At 28.9% G+C, this 17,888-nt stretch overlaps 2 protein-coding genes across 2 annotated transcripts; one reads left to right on the forward strand and one right to left on the reverse strand.

Moving 5' to 3' along the window:
* Positions 1 to 5,519: 5,519 nt before the first annotated feature.
* On the reverse strand, positions 5,520 to 5,876 carry LOC123298670 (proline-rich nuclear receptor coactivator 2-like). The gene has a single exon (XM_044880763.1). It carries the CDS (start codon positions 5,874 to 5,876, stop codon positions 5,520 to 5,522), a length of 357 nt encoding a protein of 118 aa, XP_044736698.1.
* Positions 5,877 to 8,113: 2,237 nt separating this feature from the next.
* Positions 8,114 to 13,925, forward strand: LOC123298200 (RING finger protein 44). The gene is made up of 6 exons (XM_044880143.1): positions 8,114 to 8,328; positions 10,015 to 10,173; positions 10,777 to 11,174; positions 11,361 to 12,378; positions 13,023 to 13,329; positions 13,769 to 13,925. Exons 2-6 carry the CDS (start codon positions 10,016 to 10,018, stop codon positions 13,829 to 13,831), a joined length of 1,944 nt encoding a protein of 647 aa, XP_044736078.1. The 5' UTR covers positions 8,114 to 8,328; position 10,015; the 3' UTR covers positions 13,832 to 13,925.
* The last annotated feature ends 3,963 nt before the right edge of the window (positions 13,926 to 17,888 follow it).

Consider the following 17,888-nt stretch of genomic DNA (forward strand, 5'->3'; position numbering starts at 1 on the left):
TCATAACCTTCCTTTTAAATTGTACGTACTTAATAAGCTTATTGAAATAGGATATTTGACTATTCTACTTTGATTTTATTGTTTTAATACTTTGTACATGAAACCATGACCTAATTAACTAATTTTGCTCGTTTACTTTTGACAAAACTTTACTAATTTTGCTTGTTTCTATCATTAATAATTCGAACGTTACGAACTGTAGACTAAATTTAATATACCCTTCATATATTAAATATACTCTTCATATATTAAAAAATACCGGATATTAATTGATAAAAGGTAAGTAACCTGGTAGTCTAATAAGGAACTTCTGAGACGGATCCACTTCCTGTTTTAATCAGTACGAATTATTATCGCCAGTCGGCGGTATTTATCTGATTTGATTATTTTTTAATTGGCCTTTAAAAATTGTAAGTATAAATATTACCATCTGGTATTCTAAATTACTAAACTACTGAAAACGGGCACTTCCAGTTTTAATTAATACGAATTATTAACGCTAATTGACGTATTGAAAATCCCAGTTATAAATGAAATAAGATGAAAAGTAAGGTGTTGGGTGATTTAATTAATTTAGATCATATTCATTCGTTTTTTAATTTAAGACTGATTAAGATCACTTAAAATTAAATAATTGAAGATAAACCCCTTAATCGTTTGACCTGGAATGACGTTCTGTAAACGTCATTTGTTTTGTTATTGTACCAAATTTTGATACGATTTTTGGGCACGTTAGCTATTATCTTTATTTTATCAACTGTTTATTCTTTCTGTTATCTATTATAAATTGTAAATAGGTTTACGCGTGTTTCCAAGAGCAAGCACATTGCATTGGATTAGCTAGACTTTTTTTTCCTAAGGTCGGCAGTCGTATAGGGGCCTCCAAAATACTCTCAATGCCGATGGAAAAATAATCTTTTCGGTGTTTTGTAATTAAAAAAAATTTTTTACATAAATATTAAATGACAATTTGTCCCTAAAAGTTGAAATACATATCTAATTCTAAAAAATCGATTTTAGTTTAAAATTTATTACATTCTCATTTTTTAATTACTTTTTTCATATTTTCGATAAATTGATATAATGCATAAGAACCGTAGTTTCTGTCGAGTAAAAATGAAAACAATAAAAACTTTCGATTTTACTGGGGTGGACAATGAACTGCACGAGGTGGACATTGCTCATCCTTGCTAGGACAATAAGCGCATACTAGATCATATAACTTTCATATTAACACAAAGTTAAGATGAAAGTTAATTTAAAAAAACAAAAACAAATTTTAATTTAAATCATTTTATTCAACTTTGGATCGTTTAAATTTAATTGGTTAATCCAATCTCAAAAGACTGCTGGAAAATGTGAAACGAGATAGATTATGTTTCTGATACATTTTCATTTCTTCTCTTCATTAATTTGTATAGGTGATACAACTTCCAAATTTGCTTAACAAATCCGCCATTTTGAACTTCTCCCAACTTCTTGATAAGTAAAAAAATTAAGATACAAAAATTATCACAGTCATTTTTTATGAAATCTGAAATTTGTTATTAGTCTAAAAAGTTAAAATTGGATTGAATATTATACATAAAAAACTTACAACATGACGTCAATCATCATCCGCCATCTTGAATTGTTCATGATGTCATGTGTCTTAATCACCTTTAATGAATTATTTGATTAAATTTCAAATTTATGAATTAAAATTTCGGATTCTAATTCATAAAGAAATTTACGACTCCTTTATATAAATTATTTGTGTTGAGTAAGGAATTTGCTTTAATTTACAACATGTTGTTCACTCTCATTCTCGTCTCCCATCTTGAGTTTTTCATGGCGCCAGATAAGTTGTATTATCGTTGAAAGCCATTACATTTTCCAATCATTTTTTAAGTTTGGTTGATTTCATTTCAAATTCAATAAACTTGCATAATAAGTTTTCTCAAAAAAAACCTTCTTTATGTATATTATTTATACAAATAATTACTCTTATGTGACTTATTTGCGAGCCCCGAAGGACTCTTAAAGGAAAACAACAGTTAAGGAAATGGGGTGTGAATATATTTATAAAAGAACAAATGATTCAGGAATTGGTGATTAAACTTGTGATGAGGTCGAGAGTTTGTTTTTATTATTTTAACGATGAAATAAACTGTAAATAAAAAATTTTAAAAAAACTTACACCATCCATGTTGATATTGATCAATGTACACCATCTTGAATTTTTTCATGACGTCAAATTTCTTAACCGAATTATTTCTGATGATTAATTTCACCATCTAATTTTTTGTTTATTTGATTAGTTCCTATGTCCAATTCAAAATAAGCTATCTTGAGTTTCGCATCCATTTACCAATTTTTTATATTTATTTGTTTCCATTGTAGAACCAATACTTCCAAAAAAACGTTTTTCACAGAAAAACGTTATTTTATGTTTATGTATATTTATTATACAAATAATTACTCTTATGTGATTTATTTGCGAGCCCCGAAGGACTCTTAAAGGAAAACAAAAAAAAACATAAGGAATCAAAGGATTAATAGGAGATTGGACAAAAAAAAAATTAAGGAAAAAATAACATTTATGAATTAAAATTTGGTATCACAGTTAAGGAAATGGGTTGTGAATATATTTATAAAGGAATAAATGATTCAGGAATTGGTGATTAAATTTGTGATGAGATCAGGAATTTGTTTGTTTAAAAAAAAAGTTGAAATATACAGTAAATAATACATAAAATAAACTTAATATACGATCAATAATTCATTTTTATGTGTGTAACGATTGCACATTGCAACGATGCATCTTCTTTATATGAGTTTACCTCATATTTCTATCATTTAGGCATCCTTGGAAGACAATAAAACACAAAATGAACAAAAATAATTGACAATACGATGATTAAAAAAGTAAAGGGGGAAACTATGTTTATAAACAGTGGATGAACGTAAAAAAATAATAAACAAATGATTTCAATTTTTGAAAAACAGAAAAAAATAATGAATGCCGAAATGATTTTTAATCTTAAAAGATTTGTGTGATTAAAAATATATTTGAGTTTTAAACTATCTTCAATAAAAATTCTCCACATATTAAAATTTTCTCTAATTTTTTCCAAAATGAATATTTATAAATTTTTTTATAACAACAAAAAAATTTCAATATACTTTCTTTTTTTTTCGAATTCGTACTTTCTTCTAAATTTCAAATATATTTTTAATATTCACAAACGAGTCTTTTAAATATTTGTACTGATTTTGTTTTTACAATCGATTTAAAGCATAATAAACATAATTAATTAGTAATAAATTTGTTACAATCTTTCATAAATTATTGAATTTTTCACAATTGAAAAATATTTGAAAGCAGTCCCTGCAATTTAAAAAAAATTTTTTTTCAGATTGGAAAGAGAATGAATTATAACAAAGAATGTTGGAATGTGAGAAAAATTGGCGTTGTATACGAAGAATGTCTTAACACATTTTTTTTTTAATGATCACAACACAATATTTCTGTCCCTCACTGCACTTTTTAAAAATGATCATTGTCTCTGTAAATGTAGAAAACGATTGTTTTGATTTTAAAAAACACAAATTTTCACAATCCAATCGAAATTTTCAATCAGCAGCGATGTAAAAATTAAAACAAAATTGATTAAAAAAATAAAATTAAAACACAGAATTTTTGAGAGAGAAAAATATTTTAAAAGCAGTTTTTTTTTTGGACGTTTTTTTTTCTGGATGTTGCTGATTGAATCAACACAACAATTTTTGACCTGACTACTTTCAAATATCACAGACAGCACAACAATTTTCAAATATACCTACAGTAATTACAATGTACAATTAATTATTTTTAAAAATGACATAAAATCTACTGTTTTTTACTTTGTAGTAGTATTTTTTTTGAATTCTCAATGATAAAACAATAATTATATGACCGCCTTTGACTAGAGGTCTTTGCCTAAACAGAGTTGTGTAGGGGTACAGGGAGATCAATAACAAAAATCTTCACAAGATTGTACGTTTTTTTGTTTGTTTGAAATATGTAGTTAATTCCGAAGTATTTCTTACAGGAATAACTAGTAAATAAAACAAAACACATTATTGGCTGAGCCAATAAGTATGATTGCTTTGGGTGCGCTGTTTTTGAGGTAGTTTAAACACTACATAATAATACTGATACCTTTTTTTAAAGTATAATCATTTCCAATTTTTCATTCTTTTCGTCTCAAGTAAAATTTTTCCAAGCTTTCTCTCAAATAAAAACACCTATTTATTTATTTTTTTGTAATTTTTTTTATATATATATATATATTTTTTTTTTCATTTTTTTTATACTTTTTTTCCATTTTAAAATAAATTTTGATTTAATCCCAATTTTGAACAAAAAAAAAATTAAATTTTGTGGTAATATTGCACAGCAAATATTACTTAAAAAAAAAAAAGTGCAAATGATTATGCTTAAACTTGTGAATTAACTACATATAACAATTTTAAATTCTTGAGTATCTAATTTTTTTTACTGAAGCACCCTGTATATAATTCTAATTCAATAGTACATTTAAATGTAAAAAACCAAAGCTGTATTATTTTTTTCGGTGTGGTGTTTTTTCTTTATTTTAAAGGTGTGTGAATTTGTTGTTGTTTTTTTATTCTCGGGAAACTAAACGAATTCTTAAATTTTGATTCTTGTACAATTGAATTTTGAAAATGTTTTCTTTAGAAGTAAAATCACATTTATTTTTATATACGTTACTTATTATATCTAAAACTTATATGCTAAAAATAACTAAGAGTAATCATGGCTTTGCCCGATTGTAATTTTATTTTGTTGTAAACAGTTGTTTTTGATAGGTTGTTTAGTATATGGCTGAGCAGGACAATGTTTACAAATATCTACTTACATTAAACATTTTGAAATCAGTCAAAAAATATTCGAGTTAAGAATATTTTTTCATTTTAAAAATTAATTTTATTTAAGCACTAGCTTGCGCGTTATTTATTTATATATATATTGACTTTATTTTTCTTCAGCCAAAAAATTTTTTTGTCCAAACAATAATAGATTTTCTTTTAAATTTTCAAAAAAAAAAATGGTATTATTTTTTAAAAATTTAAATAAGAAAAATTATTATCGAATAATTCGATTATATACGAATCTAACATTTAAAAAATAACTTTTTTTAATGAATATTTAAGTTATTTTTTGAGGTTTACGGGTCAGTTAGATTTGTATATTAAAAAAATATATATTTGTTTGGATATGAAATATATATTTTTTTTTGGATTTAAAGATGGATGAATAATTTAAAAACTAAAACATAAAATACAGTCTTTAGGTCACCATTGTCGTGCTCACTCGTACACCCAAAATTCATCTCACTCTAAGCTTAAAGTATATAATATGTAGAAATTCTGTAATAGTCAATATTTTTGTTGTAAAAATAATAATAAAAGTCTGTTTTATAATTGTTTTGAATGTTTATGTATTGTTGAGTGCCACTGCTAGTGTTGTTAGGTCAAGCCTGCACATTGAGCAACATTTTAAGATGTTTTGTAACATCGTTCTGTTTCGATGCACTACGACTACACTTTGGTGCAAACATTAATTGTGTCCATTGCGTTGGTGGTGTTGGTAATTCAGTTGGTGATGGTGGTTCACTCCATTTACCACCAGCAAAATGTCCCGATAATAGACCTGGTGACGTTCGCGGTGATGTATTTGGACTCAGTCTAAGCTCACTAAATTGTAATTGTTTACCCCGTACGGGTGTTGCAAGTGTGTTAAAATATGTTGCACTTTGTACTTTTGGGCTACGTGACTTTCTCTCCGATTTTGATTGTACATTTCGCCTTTCAATATTCTTTCCGATCATCTTTTTAGCTGAGTTCGTCATTTGAAATGATGATAAGTAGTGCACTCAAAACTTCAAACAAAAGCCAAAATTTGGTTTTTGTTGTGTTTTTCCAAAATGTCTATCACAGAACAAACACAAAGAATTGTTTATCACAACAGCTGTCGGTTGTACTAACTAAATATAGCATACGACGTAAAAGGTGATCTGATACAAGATGGTGGAATATAGCTTTCAATTATAAACAATGGACTCGACTTGATATTAGAATCGTTGCTCAACTTACCGACAATAAAAATTACACATTAAATATTATTTATTTTTTTATTCATATATAAAACTTCTCTTTTTTTTAAATACGTATTCTTCGATATTTTACGATTTTCAAAAAACATAAATTTATACAGTAAAAAAATAAACTTTTACCGATCACAAAAATTCAATCGTCTTCCATTTACCTTACGCTCTCACAATACACATAACACAGTTCACAAACAACAACCACTTATATTAAATGTGTATACTACGCATACGTGGTGCGCTGATGCGTCATATCTCACCCAGAATGGGCCCAATATCCTTGGTTGGCTGGTAAGTTGTTTTTGTTGTATGTTGTTCTTGTTCATGAGATGAAAACATTTGTGATTTATATGAGACAGACAGCATTGAAGGCAAGAGAAAGCGATCGAATTAGCTAGAATAATACCAACTGTTTAATTTAATCACTATATAATTTTCTATTTAGGTATATTTTTTATTTAATAGTTGGTGTGTCCGTTTTTGTATTGTTTTGTTATTTTTCTTTTTTCAGTATACAACATAGAATATATAACCTTACGGAGTATACAAACAAAAGGGGGATAAAGAAAGAATCACGTAATTTTACATCAATTTTTCTGATTAATTTCATTTCATTGGGTTTCCAAGGTTTAAAATTCTAAATTTATTCATAATAAATAAAATTTCATGAAAATATTCAATTTTCTATGGCTGTTCTTAGCTTTTTAAAATAAATTTGCCATCTGCTAAATAAAATATATATAAACATTATAACAAATAAAATTCCACTTTAAATAATAATTTTCAATTCCCCGTTCTCTATTTAAAATTTCGAGACATTTTGAGTCCTTGTTGAATCTCAAAAATATAAAACAATTATTCCCTATTTGTACATAAAATTTGTGTGTATTGGGGTGCCGTACCAAGGGTATCATAGAGGCCATTGTACCTGTCATTCTGTTTTGCTATTAATTTATCAAGGAAATCAAGTTGATGTGAAGTTAATCGATAAATTAAAGTGTGGTTACGGCAATCCCATCTTCTTGAATACTGGGAATCTGTGCATAACATGTGACTTGTTTACATAAGCGCATGTTTTATCATTTGTCTGTGTTCGGTTGATCAGAATAAAGTTCGGAAGGGTAGTGGGTCTTTTGACAAGACCTTGTCAGTTAAAATACCATCCTCATAATTTGAGGAATGATCAGTGCTGGATTAACCCATGTCGGGGTCCTTATAGATGATTTAAAATCAGATGACACCGTGATTGGTCTTTCTCATAAAAACAACTTGACGCCCTCTTGTATGCAGCTCTCCTCATAAAAATTTGTTTTTTTAGTCTTCGTAAATCAACTTGGGGCACATCCCGTTACGGCGTCCTTCTCGTACAAATTTGTCTTTTTCTCTTTTGACCTTTCCCGGGGGTCCCTAGACAGTTGCCTAATGCATCTAATCGTAAATCCACCAATACAAATGATTGCACCTGTTGGGCTTATAAAGAGGATGAGAAAACTTTCATGCATATTATTTTCACTTGAAGAAGGCTACAGGGAATATGTTTGTGTCCGAAACTTTGGTTCCATCGATCCTGGATGTAATGTCTGGAGTAAAGAAGTTTTAAAGCTTTAGGCGCTGCTTCTCATCTCGATAGAACCATGTTGCTCCATTTGCTTAAAATAGCACCTTTCATTAGTTCTGAAGGAAGGAAGTTTCGTTAGGTCTAATGCTAGGAAAATATATTTTTATGTAAGTACTAATGGATTAATGCAAAAAGAGTGTAAAATGCCACACAAACTAACTGGACTAAATTCTTCATACAGAACCTTTAATATACATGTTAAACTTCCCACTACACTGATACTTTTTGGGTATTAAAATGTGTGAAGGTTGTTGGGTGTACACGGCTAACTTCATATCATATTAATTATAAGAATTATTTTGTATGTAGTGAGTACACACAGCCCATTCGCATTATAAGCATAGCAGTTAAAGGTGATTATTGACTGCTGTTGTGATGTCAGTACATACAGTTTTTTGATTAACATAAATAGCTAAAAAAAAATTAAAGACTCTTTGTCTTCATTCTGTTTTGTGTGTTTGAATTGTGTATAATTCTAAAAAAAAAAATTGTAAATATTACTAATAAATACGTTCATGTGTCATCAATATTATTGATAAATTCACTCTGATTTAAGTAAGTACGAATTGTTAAGTACACCCACTGTAGGCTATTATGGATCAATAGTAGTGAAACAATTTGTAATAAGTATTATTAGCTAATAATAATTATTGCTCAATAATTTTTTAAGCTGAATTCTCTGTTTTAATTTGTACACCCATATGGCATTGAAATTGAATAATTATCACAAAAAAAAAATAAATTATCTTATTTATTCAAAGAATAACATCTATAAAAAGCCATCTATTGTTGTGTATTTGGAAACAGACAACATTTATTGCATGCATTGTGTTATATAAATAAAAATTAAGCAATTTTTAAGAGTTAATTATATAAAAAAAAAACCTGGTCGTATATACGTTAATTCGGATTAAGAGGTAATATTATTATGCTTGGGGAACAGATTATTGATGTAAAAAATTATATGTGTCTCGTTATTACATTCGTTGTCTTCAAAAATTTGAACATCAATGAACCATAAAACTTGTGGAAATTGAACCATAAAGTGATAATATTAATATTTTTCGAAATATTAAATTTAATAAAACTTGGAAAAAAACTTTTTATTATCGATGAAAGTGAGTGTAGATTGTGAAAGCCACGAATTGAGTAACTAATTTTAATTTGACGATGCGAAACGTTCACAAAAGTGTAAGAATTGACCACGATTACTATTCGTTTCAATGTACACTGTTTTTAATGTTGCCAAAACAGACAGTTAAAATTTCGTAGTTTTATCAAATTTTACAGTTAGAATTTCGTTCGATGGGTTTTCGTGATCTAAAAAGATAATAAACAATAGAGAGTGCAGTAATTGAAAGCAACCCGTCAAGGCGAGACAACTGACAGGCATAGGGATGTGTCCTGACATTATTTTCTATTAACCATTATAAGCAAATGAACTACATTAACAAAATTCTTAGTTTATCTATCAGGATTTCCTCCAAAGAAGAATTTTATGGGCTACTTTAACATTGAAAGAGAAAATTTACTGAGTGTTCTTATGGAATTTACTACCAAAACTTGTGCTCCAAGCAAAAGGGTCTTTAGTACCTAGATCTATATGTGTTCTGTACTATTCTTGAGAACAACTCGTCACCTGAAGGCGGAGCGTCTTCAGACGAAAGGTGTAAATTAAGGCAAATGAAGCTATAGGATAGCCGAGGTCATAATTTCTCTACTGGAATTGTTCCCAGGATCAAATGATCCAAAGTTACTGACCCAAATACTCTATTGCTGACTTTTTGTAGGCTTCTACAAATAACATGCATCGAGCTTTTATCATCCTCTATACAAGCCGTAAAAGTGGGAACATTGTGATTCACAAATTGTGAAGATGATACCACAATGTTCCATCAAAAGATCCATTATCAATCTCAACTATATTCCAGTTAGCTTCAGCCGATGACAATTATATAATCTACATTCGCATAAACGCAAATAAGTCGGTATACCCAAAATCCATGTCAAATGAGAGTGGCGGTTTAAACATGAATGATCCGGTACCCGAATCAACCTGTTTTATTAAATACGAGGCGGTATGGTTCCCCGAAGCATTCATAGATATTTCTCGATTGGAGTTTCGATGCCTCAAAAATTTGAATTGCGACACCGCTCATAATACTTCTCTTTTGCTTTCCTCGTTTTAAAGATGATTTCATACACAACAATTTTTGTAAAGTTAAATTTTCATTATTGTAGAATGAATCAAAATAATCATGGGGCTTCAAGGCGAAATTCATCCTCATTTAGTCGACATAATAGTGGAAATCATTCAAATCGTCAAAATTTATCACATGGACATCAACGTTGGCCAAATCGATATCCTAAGGAATACAATGATTACGAACAATGTTTTGAGTAAATAATATTTTTCTATTAACGGTGTGGATTATTTTGCTGCATTAATAGAATCAATACTGCCAGAAAATAGTTTAGTTTAAGCCAGAAAATAGTTCAGCTTTTTATTAATTATCAAAAAAAAAGTGTTGTATTTTTGAATAAAAAACGACTTGTGATTGGTTGTGACGTCTTTATATCCGTTAAGGCTGGGAACCAATCGGAATAACGCTAAATTCACATTTTTCGACTTGTTTCCATGTAAAATTATGTTTTACATTTAAACCATTCATCATGTTGCATGTTATTTTACCATTTCTCGAAGCGATACGTTGTCGTCACTCTGAATTTACAGTTAAAAAAATTTTTTTTCTTAGTAATTTTTAGTAAACTTCATTCAGTACATAAGAAAGTTTTGATCCAAAAAATATAAAAATCAGGTTCATTTCCAATTAAATAAGAAAAATGTGGATAAGTATTTCGGTGGCATTTTTATCTATTTCGGCTGTCTTTCTTTTCGATTTCAAAACTATTCTCAGGCATTATTTTTGTTTGTTAGAGAAGTTAAATATCTACACCGTTCCAAAAAATTGAATAGTCTTTATTAACATATTACTATTTCAGTGAATGTCCAATAAACAATAGTAATTCTCCAAAAGATTCGGGATTTTTGGGTCAAGGTTATCCAAAACAACAGTTGTCGCCAAATTCACGATCTAGACACATTATTTATAATGGTGATAATACTGTATCAAGAAGGCATAATGGTAACAATCAAATGGATTCACCAAATGAACGTCGAAATCCATTGATGGGTCCATCGATACCATCAATGTCTGATCGGCGTCATTTACCATTAGTTTCAGATAATCGTCATTTAGGCGGTGATCGACGACATATATCACCTCCGTTACGTATTAATATCTGTGAAAATGGTAATACACATTCGCATAATTTAAGTCCTGTACAACAGCAAGGGAATAACATGCCGTTAGAGTATTCACCAAGGCGTAATGGACGAGGTATGTATCAACTAAGTAGCCATTGTATCAACTAGTAAAATCTTGGGAACTTGTATAAACTTTAATATTTTTTGAGTGCGTTAATTATCTTAGATTCACAAGGTTTTTACCCATACCCTAATTTTTAAACATAAAGATTTTTTGGACCGTGTATTTATAGCAATTTTTTTTATTTCAAACTTACAGAATTACTTGTTAGCCCTGTACAAATAAATCATTCCCCTCCTTTCTATCGTACATCCAACTGTGATGAAGGTATCAAAAGTGAAAGTCCGTCCAGAAAACGTCGTCGTCTATCAAGATCTGGACACCATCAAATGGTTGAGCAAAGTACTCAAGTGAATTCATGGGAGCATAACGTACAAAGAAGATCTCCACGACAACATCACCCACCGGTGGCTACAGCGAATACAGTCATACAAAATACTCCACCAATAGTTATGAGACGTCCACGATTTCGGGAACGAACGCCTGTGTGGGCTCCACCACCGCATCAAGAATATTCCCATCACCGTAATAATTTTGGTCCAGTGAATCAACAAATCTCACCAGAAAATGGCCACCATCATCAATCGTCAATGTTGTTGGATATCAATCAAGTCCCCGTGACTTTGAATCATCATGAACCTCCAACAATATGGACTTATACCTCGTTATGTTCCGCTCCAACACCCGCACCTCCAGTTACCTCGCATATACATTCATGTAATATGTACCCTCAATTTACTCCTCAAGGTTGCCAATTAATACCGCCACCTCCAACTCCTCAATTTGGTAATTGTCTTCAGTTTCCACCACATTCGTCATTGTCCATTCCACAACATTACTCGCATACACATCAACATTTACCACCTCAAGTACGGCAAGATGTTCTACAACGACCTGAAGGTTTGGACGTAGAACAATTACTTGAACGACACACACATCATCCTCATGCGGCCGCATTACATCATGCTAGTGCCGCATCCTTACACGTACCTCCCTTACATTCTTCGACACACTTAACAGCACAAGTATCATCCCCCCCAACACTGTTTTTACCAGATACAAGTCGTGGACCACCACAATTAGATATAATGCACATGCGTCCACGTCGTTTAAGTACTACATCGCGTAGAAATCATACGCCACGCACACGATGGCATCCGGGTGCATTACCATTAGCAGCTCCAGCTACTTATCCAGGCTTCGTTTTGCAATTTTTGTAAGTTAATTTAATTTTTTTTTTTAATTGTACAATTTTAGATCAGTCATTAGAAGATATTGCCTTAATTTTAAAAAATTGAATTTAGAGGGTAATCAATGTACCCCAATAACCTGAGCAAAAAAAGTAGGTTCATAATGCAATTTTTTTACTGAACGGATTTTCTTGTTGGAATATGTTAAAAATATATTTGATATAACATGTTTTCCAAGATGGCGAGGAAATCCTTGAACATATCCCAACAAGAAAATCCGTTCAGTAATAGGCTGTGTGTGTCAACGTCGAGCCTAACAAATTTTTCAATTTTTCATATTCCTCAACTTTATATTTGCCGAGAAAATGAAAATTTCCAGATTCTCCTGAAAGTGTGCGGCTATAAAAATTTTAGTAGAAGAAACATTATTATGCGCTTCTTTGACAATAGACTCCCAAAGTTTAGAAATAACTGTCAGAGACTACTTTCGGCGCTAACCTAGTTTCGAAAGCTTTTGCATACGAGTATGCACATATCGTTCTGTTTTTCTAACATTAGAAAATTTAAATTTCGATTTTTTGTAAAACTTCCATAACTTACTAAATTTACTTTTGTAGAAAATAGATTTTAAATTAAAAATTTTGTAATTTTCTTTGTCGTTAAATTTTAGGGCAATGTTCTCAAATCCACCACTATCACCATATAGTCAAGCAGATCTCAGTGGGTCAGATACAAATGAAACTGAAAATTATGAAGCATTATTGAATTTAGCTGAACGATTAGGTGAAGCAAAACCACGTGGATTAGCTAAAATGGAAATTGAACAACTTCCAAGTTACAAATTCAACAGTGATACTCATGAAGGTGATCAAACGTCATGCGTTGTATGTATGTGTGATTTTGAAGCAAGACAATTGTTACGAGTATTACCTTGTTCGCATGAATTTCATGCCAAATGTGTGGACAAATGGCTACGAGTAAGTGTTTTGTTTGTTTTATTTATTTTATACTTAAGAATATTGGATATTGATTTAAAAAATATAGCGGACCTAAAAATTACGAACCAAAATGTGGTGAGCCCAAGAAGACAAGAAACTTTGATCTCTTGGATTCTGAGAAAACTAGAAGCTATATTTTAGATTATTTCATGAGTTAAAGCTACGTTACTAGACCAAAAATTATGTAAGATCTAAAAAGGACTAAATTTTTGCGCCTTTTGACTTTGAATGTTGATTATTTGAATATCTATTTGTGACAACATTTGTACTATCGAAATAAAGATTTGTACAAATATTCATCTTATTCCGAGGTTGACTTCTTTTTTGATTAAGATGATCGGGTTATGAGGCAAATATAATATTTTTGTATTTTTCAAATAATTATGAGATTTTAATAAATTTTTATCGTTTTTTACAGTCAAATCGCACGTGTCCTATATGTCGTGGAAATGCATCAGACTATTTCAATAACAGTGATTAATGTGCCATTAATATTATTCCTTAAAAATATCGTCTTCTCAGCATACACCACAATCACCAAAAAAAAAAAAAAAAAAACACAACCACCCCAAAAATCTACATATATAAATATGTATTTCTTAAAACAAAAAACTTCTGTCTCAGCAGCATTCATGTATTGTGCCATTTGTATAAATAATAGCCGCATTAGGCAGGCAAAGTAATGGAGCCTCAAGCTTTTTCGCGTTACATATGTGTATCCAAATAATAGAGTTGCTTTTCGTTTTTAATTATATAAAAAAAAAATGCTAATTACTACTCATGTTCACATCTACCTCCTGATGCCAACTATAATTTATTTTGGAACATCATTTTTGGATCATATCAACATTAAGGAATTCCATTTACACTTGGATAATGCTTTCTTTGGATTAATCGTAAATATGGGCTAATGAAAATATTAATGCATTTGTAAGAATTTTTCGAGATTTCTATTCCACGGAATAGTGGCAGATAAGTATTGGTATTAATTATCTGGAAGAATTTTTACAGATTTTAAAAGTACATTGGTATTACCCCCTTGGAGCCCCTCTTTAAAACGAAGTAATTCAGAATTGAAAAAGCATTATATTTAAAAATAGAAGGGAGAATTTTGATTTATAATTTTATTTTGGAAAAAATTTAAAGGATTTAATCCTTATTTGAACAAAATTAACCTTTCTATATAAAATTTATAAGTAAAACTATTTATGTTTAGTGTATTTTTTCATCATAATCAGTTATCTTAAAAATTATACACAACAACACTGGGAAAAATGGAAAAGTCTCATTCAATATTCTGCTTAAATTATTGAAAAACAAAATATTAAAGGTATGAAATTTTCACATTTAAATGTCGTTTATAGATTCAGAGCCAGGGGCAATCTTTGACAGTCGTTACAGAACGGTTTGAAATTTTAGAGTCTGTTGTAACACTTTTTTCTTTTGCGGAAAGTTTCGAAGGCAGAGACGAGGCTTTCAGGGCACTTGATAAATAGTTATTTTCAATTAGGATGAAATGAAATCGATAATTGTTAAAAAAAAGGAGAAGTTCCCGTCTGCAATGACTGTCTTTTGCCCCAGACCTATTAATATTTATTACAATTTATTAAATTCATTTATTTGGTATAAAATTACTTTTCATGTTAATGTCTTTAAAAAGGTAACTCCGTTTTCCGGAAGAGAAAAAAAAAACCAAATTAAGACATTATTAAAAGTTAAATAAAATGCTTCCGATAACTTTCGTTTGAAATTGATATATTCTAAAACGGATATTTTGATATTTTTCGCTTAAACCTTTTGATCGTCGATTTAAACGGACTTTTAACAGTTGTTTGTCAGCATTAAATGGTGTTAAATAAAACTATAACACCCGTTGAAATTTACAACCGTATGAATAGTTATATTTAATATGTACAATGAATTGAACTTGCGTTAACTTTGACGCTCGTGTTACTTAAGCCTAAAATATTGTAATTTAAATGTGACATTTTGAAAAGGCAAATAATTACAATAATAAAATGTTAAAAAAAGAAACAATTTAGTATTAAAAACTCTACAAAGGATATCTTATAAAAAAAATTTCAATTTCAAACGTGGTTTCAGATTTCTCGGTACAAATTGATTAAAAAGAAATTAGTAATTTTACAAATTACTAAAATATTTTTGTCGTTAACGTTTAAAATATATTAATTAATATTATTTCAATTAAAGATTTTGAATAAATACAAATTAAATTAAACTTTTATAAATTGTAAAGAAAAAATTAATAGTAAATTATAATCAATTTATATTTTCAAAAAAACATTACAAATAATTTATTGTTGTAAGTAAGTGCATGTAAAATTTTTGAATGTTTGTATTATATCTGTAGATTTTTTGCAATACTATTAAACAAATTTTCTATTTTTTTTTTTAGTGAAATTTTCTTTTAGTAGTCATTTCTACTACCGCATTTATTGTATAATCTTTTTTGGATCGGCAGGAACAAATAAATGTTCAAAAAAATCATGCAAAACAATTTGACGTGATTCGTTCTTGACTTATTTTTCATTTAAAATTCGGTAGTAAGAAGGGCTAATTTTTTTTTTTGTAAACGAGGTTTCACTGCTTATTTTGTGTAATTTCACAATTATTATCTTTAAACCATAGACATATATAACTAAACGATGCACATCATATAGAGATATGATTTAAAATGTAAAAAAAAAGAAACGATTTAGTATTAAATACTCTGCAAAGGATAACTTATAAAAAAAATTTCAATTTCCAACGTTATTTCAGATTTATTGTATAATCCCTCACAAATTCTGGTTTTTTTATTTGTAAGGGTTATTTTTTTAATAGTGTTTATTAATTTCAACGGCGTATTCCGTGTTTTTTTTAAATTTATCATTGGATTATTAAATGTGTCTATGGCTTAAATCAACTTAATATTTGAACATTCATTGCTTTAATATTTTTTATTAAACCATCGGGATTCAATTGCTCCATGTTATTTTTGGTTTTTTTACGTGGAAGTAGTTAATGTGATAAATTACGATTCTCGGTACGAATAAAAGCACATCACTCGGTTACATTATCTTTGATTGATGTAGGATCTAATCAAATCCTGATTTTTGATAACTATAGTAGATAACCGGTAAGGCCATGGGTAAGACCGGTAAGACCAATTCGAACTAATGATTAAGATTTTGAGCTACAAAGCCTTTCTATGTTAACGGGATAAATTTTTTAAGTTATATATTTCGAGTAATGGAGATTTTTACGCTTGAAAAGAAGGGCACGAGATTTTGTCGTTATTATTATTTTAGATACCTATAAATTTGATATTTTTGAATATATTTTATTCTTTATATTCGGTTAAAATGTTTCATCTAACTCTTTCTTTGAATGTTTAATTGTTCAGCTATGATTTCGAAAAGATCGGAAGCAAATTATAGACACCTAACAAATTTAAAAGTTTAATAATGATAAACATTATATATTATCGTAGATTAAAAAAAAAAATAAAAAATCATGGATTTGTAATTACTCAAGGGTGATGAAATCGACTTGTAAGAATATTTTTATTAATAAATAATCTTTTTTCGATAAGTCGGCCTATGAATAATATTTCGATATTAATATAAACAGTATTAGGTAAAGTTATTTTACTTTAAAATGTGTTTCTGCACAAAAGTTGATTTTGTGTTTTAAAAGTAAAAATGATAACCAACGGTGCAACTTTTGAGTGTAATAATAGACTTAATGCGTTTTTTACGATTTTTATGTCTTCCAATTTTTTTGTTTAATATTTTTTAAATAATTTAGTATTTCGCTTGAGCGCACCAAACATTATTATAATTGTAAATTAAGGCACTTAGAAATTAAGAAATTTTTTATTAATTTTTTTAATATCTATTTTTTTCGTGAAGATAATGAATAATGATTCGAAATATAAGCGGGAGTGTATGTATCCTACCAATGTGTAGTGAAATGTTGCAATGGATACAAAAACATGCTCTTTTTAAATTTTGGGATACACTAGCCTTAAAATTTCATAATTTCACTTCAAAAATTTGAAATGGTAATAAAATTAGAAAGAAAATAGTTTTACCTAGTAAATCTCTTAAGAAATCCCACTTACGCTATCATATTATAGATTTTATCATGTACTAGTGTATCCCTTCTTATTTAATTACATTTTTAATCAAAAAACATCATTTAATGGAATTTTATCTATTTAAATTTTCCATGGAAAATGGAATAACGACAAAAATACTTAACCAAAACAAAAAACAGAGAGCAGATAGTGAATAGAGACTTCAGGGGTAATTAGTTTAAGTGGAAATTATTATATTGGTTTATTAAAAACGAATCAATTCATTATTGTGTTTTGAATTGAAAATATATATCAAGCTTTTCCAAAACGTGATTTAAAAAAAGAATAATATTCACCAAAAATGAATTATTTAAATGATTTCTCATATTATTAATTGTAATAAATAAAAACGCGATGGGAAAACTTGAGTATTTGTTTTTAAGTGAAAATAAATTCA

Source organism: Chrysoperla carnea, chromosome 4 (genome assembly GCF_905475395.1).
Source record: "Chrysoperla carnea chromosome 4, inChrCarn1.1, whole genome shotgun sequence".
NCBI lineage: Eukaryota > Metazoa > Arthropoda > Insecta > Neuroptera > Chrysopidae > Chrysoperla > Chrysoperla carnea.

Excerpts from the sequence above, each read along its gene's own strand:
- LOC123298670 (XM_044880763.1), bottom strand. The coding sequence starts at position 5,876 with ATGATCGGAAAGAATATTGAAAGGCGAAATGTACAATCAAAATCGGAG.
- LOC123298200 (XM_044880143.1), top strand. The coding sequence starts at position 10,016 with ATGAATCAAAATAATCATGGGGCTTCAAGGCGAAATTCATCCTCATTT. Across the intron at positions 10,174-10,776 it reads GATTACGAACAATGTTTTGA|TGAATGTCCAATAAACAATA; the intron begins GTAAATAATATT and ends TTACTATTTCAG. Across the intron at positions 11,175-11,360 it reads ACCAAGGCGTAATGGACGAG|AATTACTTGTTAGCCCTGTA; the intron begins GTATGTATCAAC and ends TCAAACTTACAG.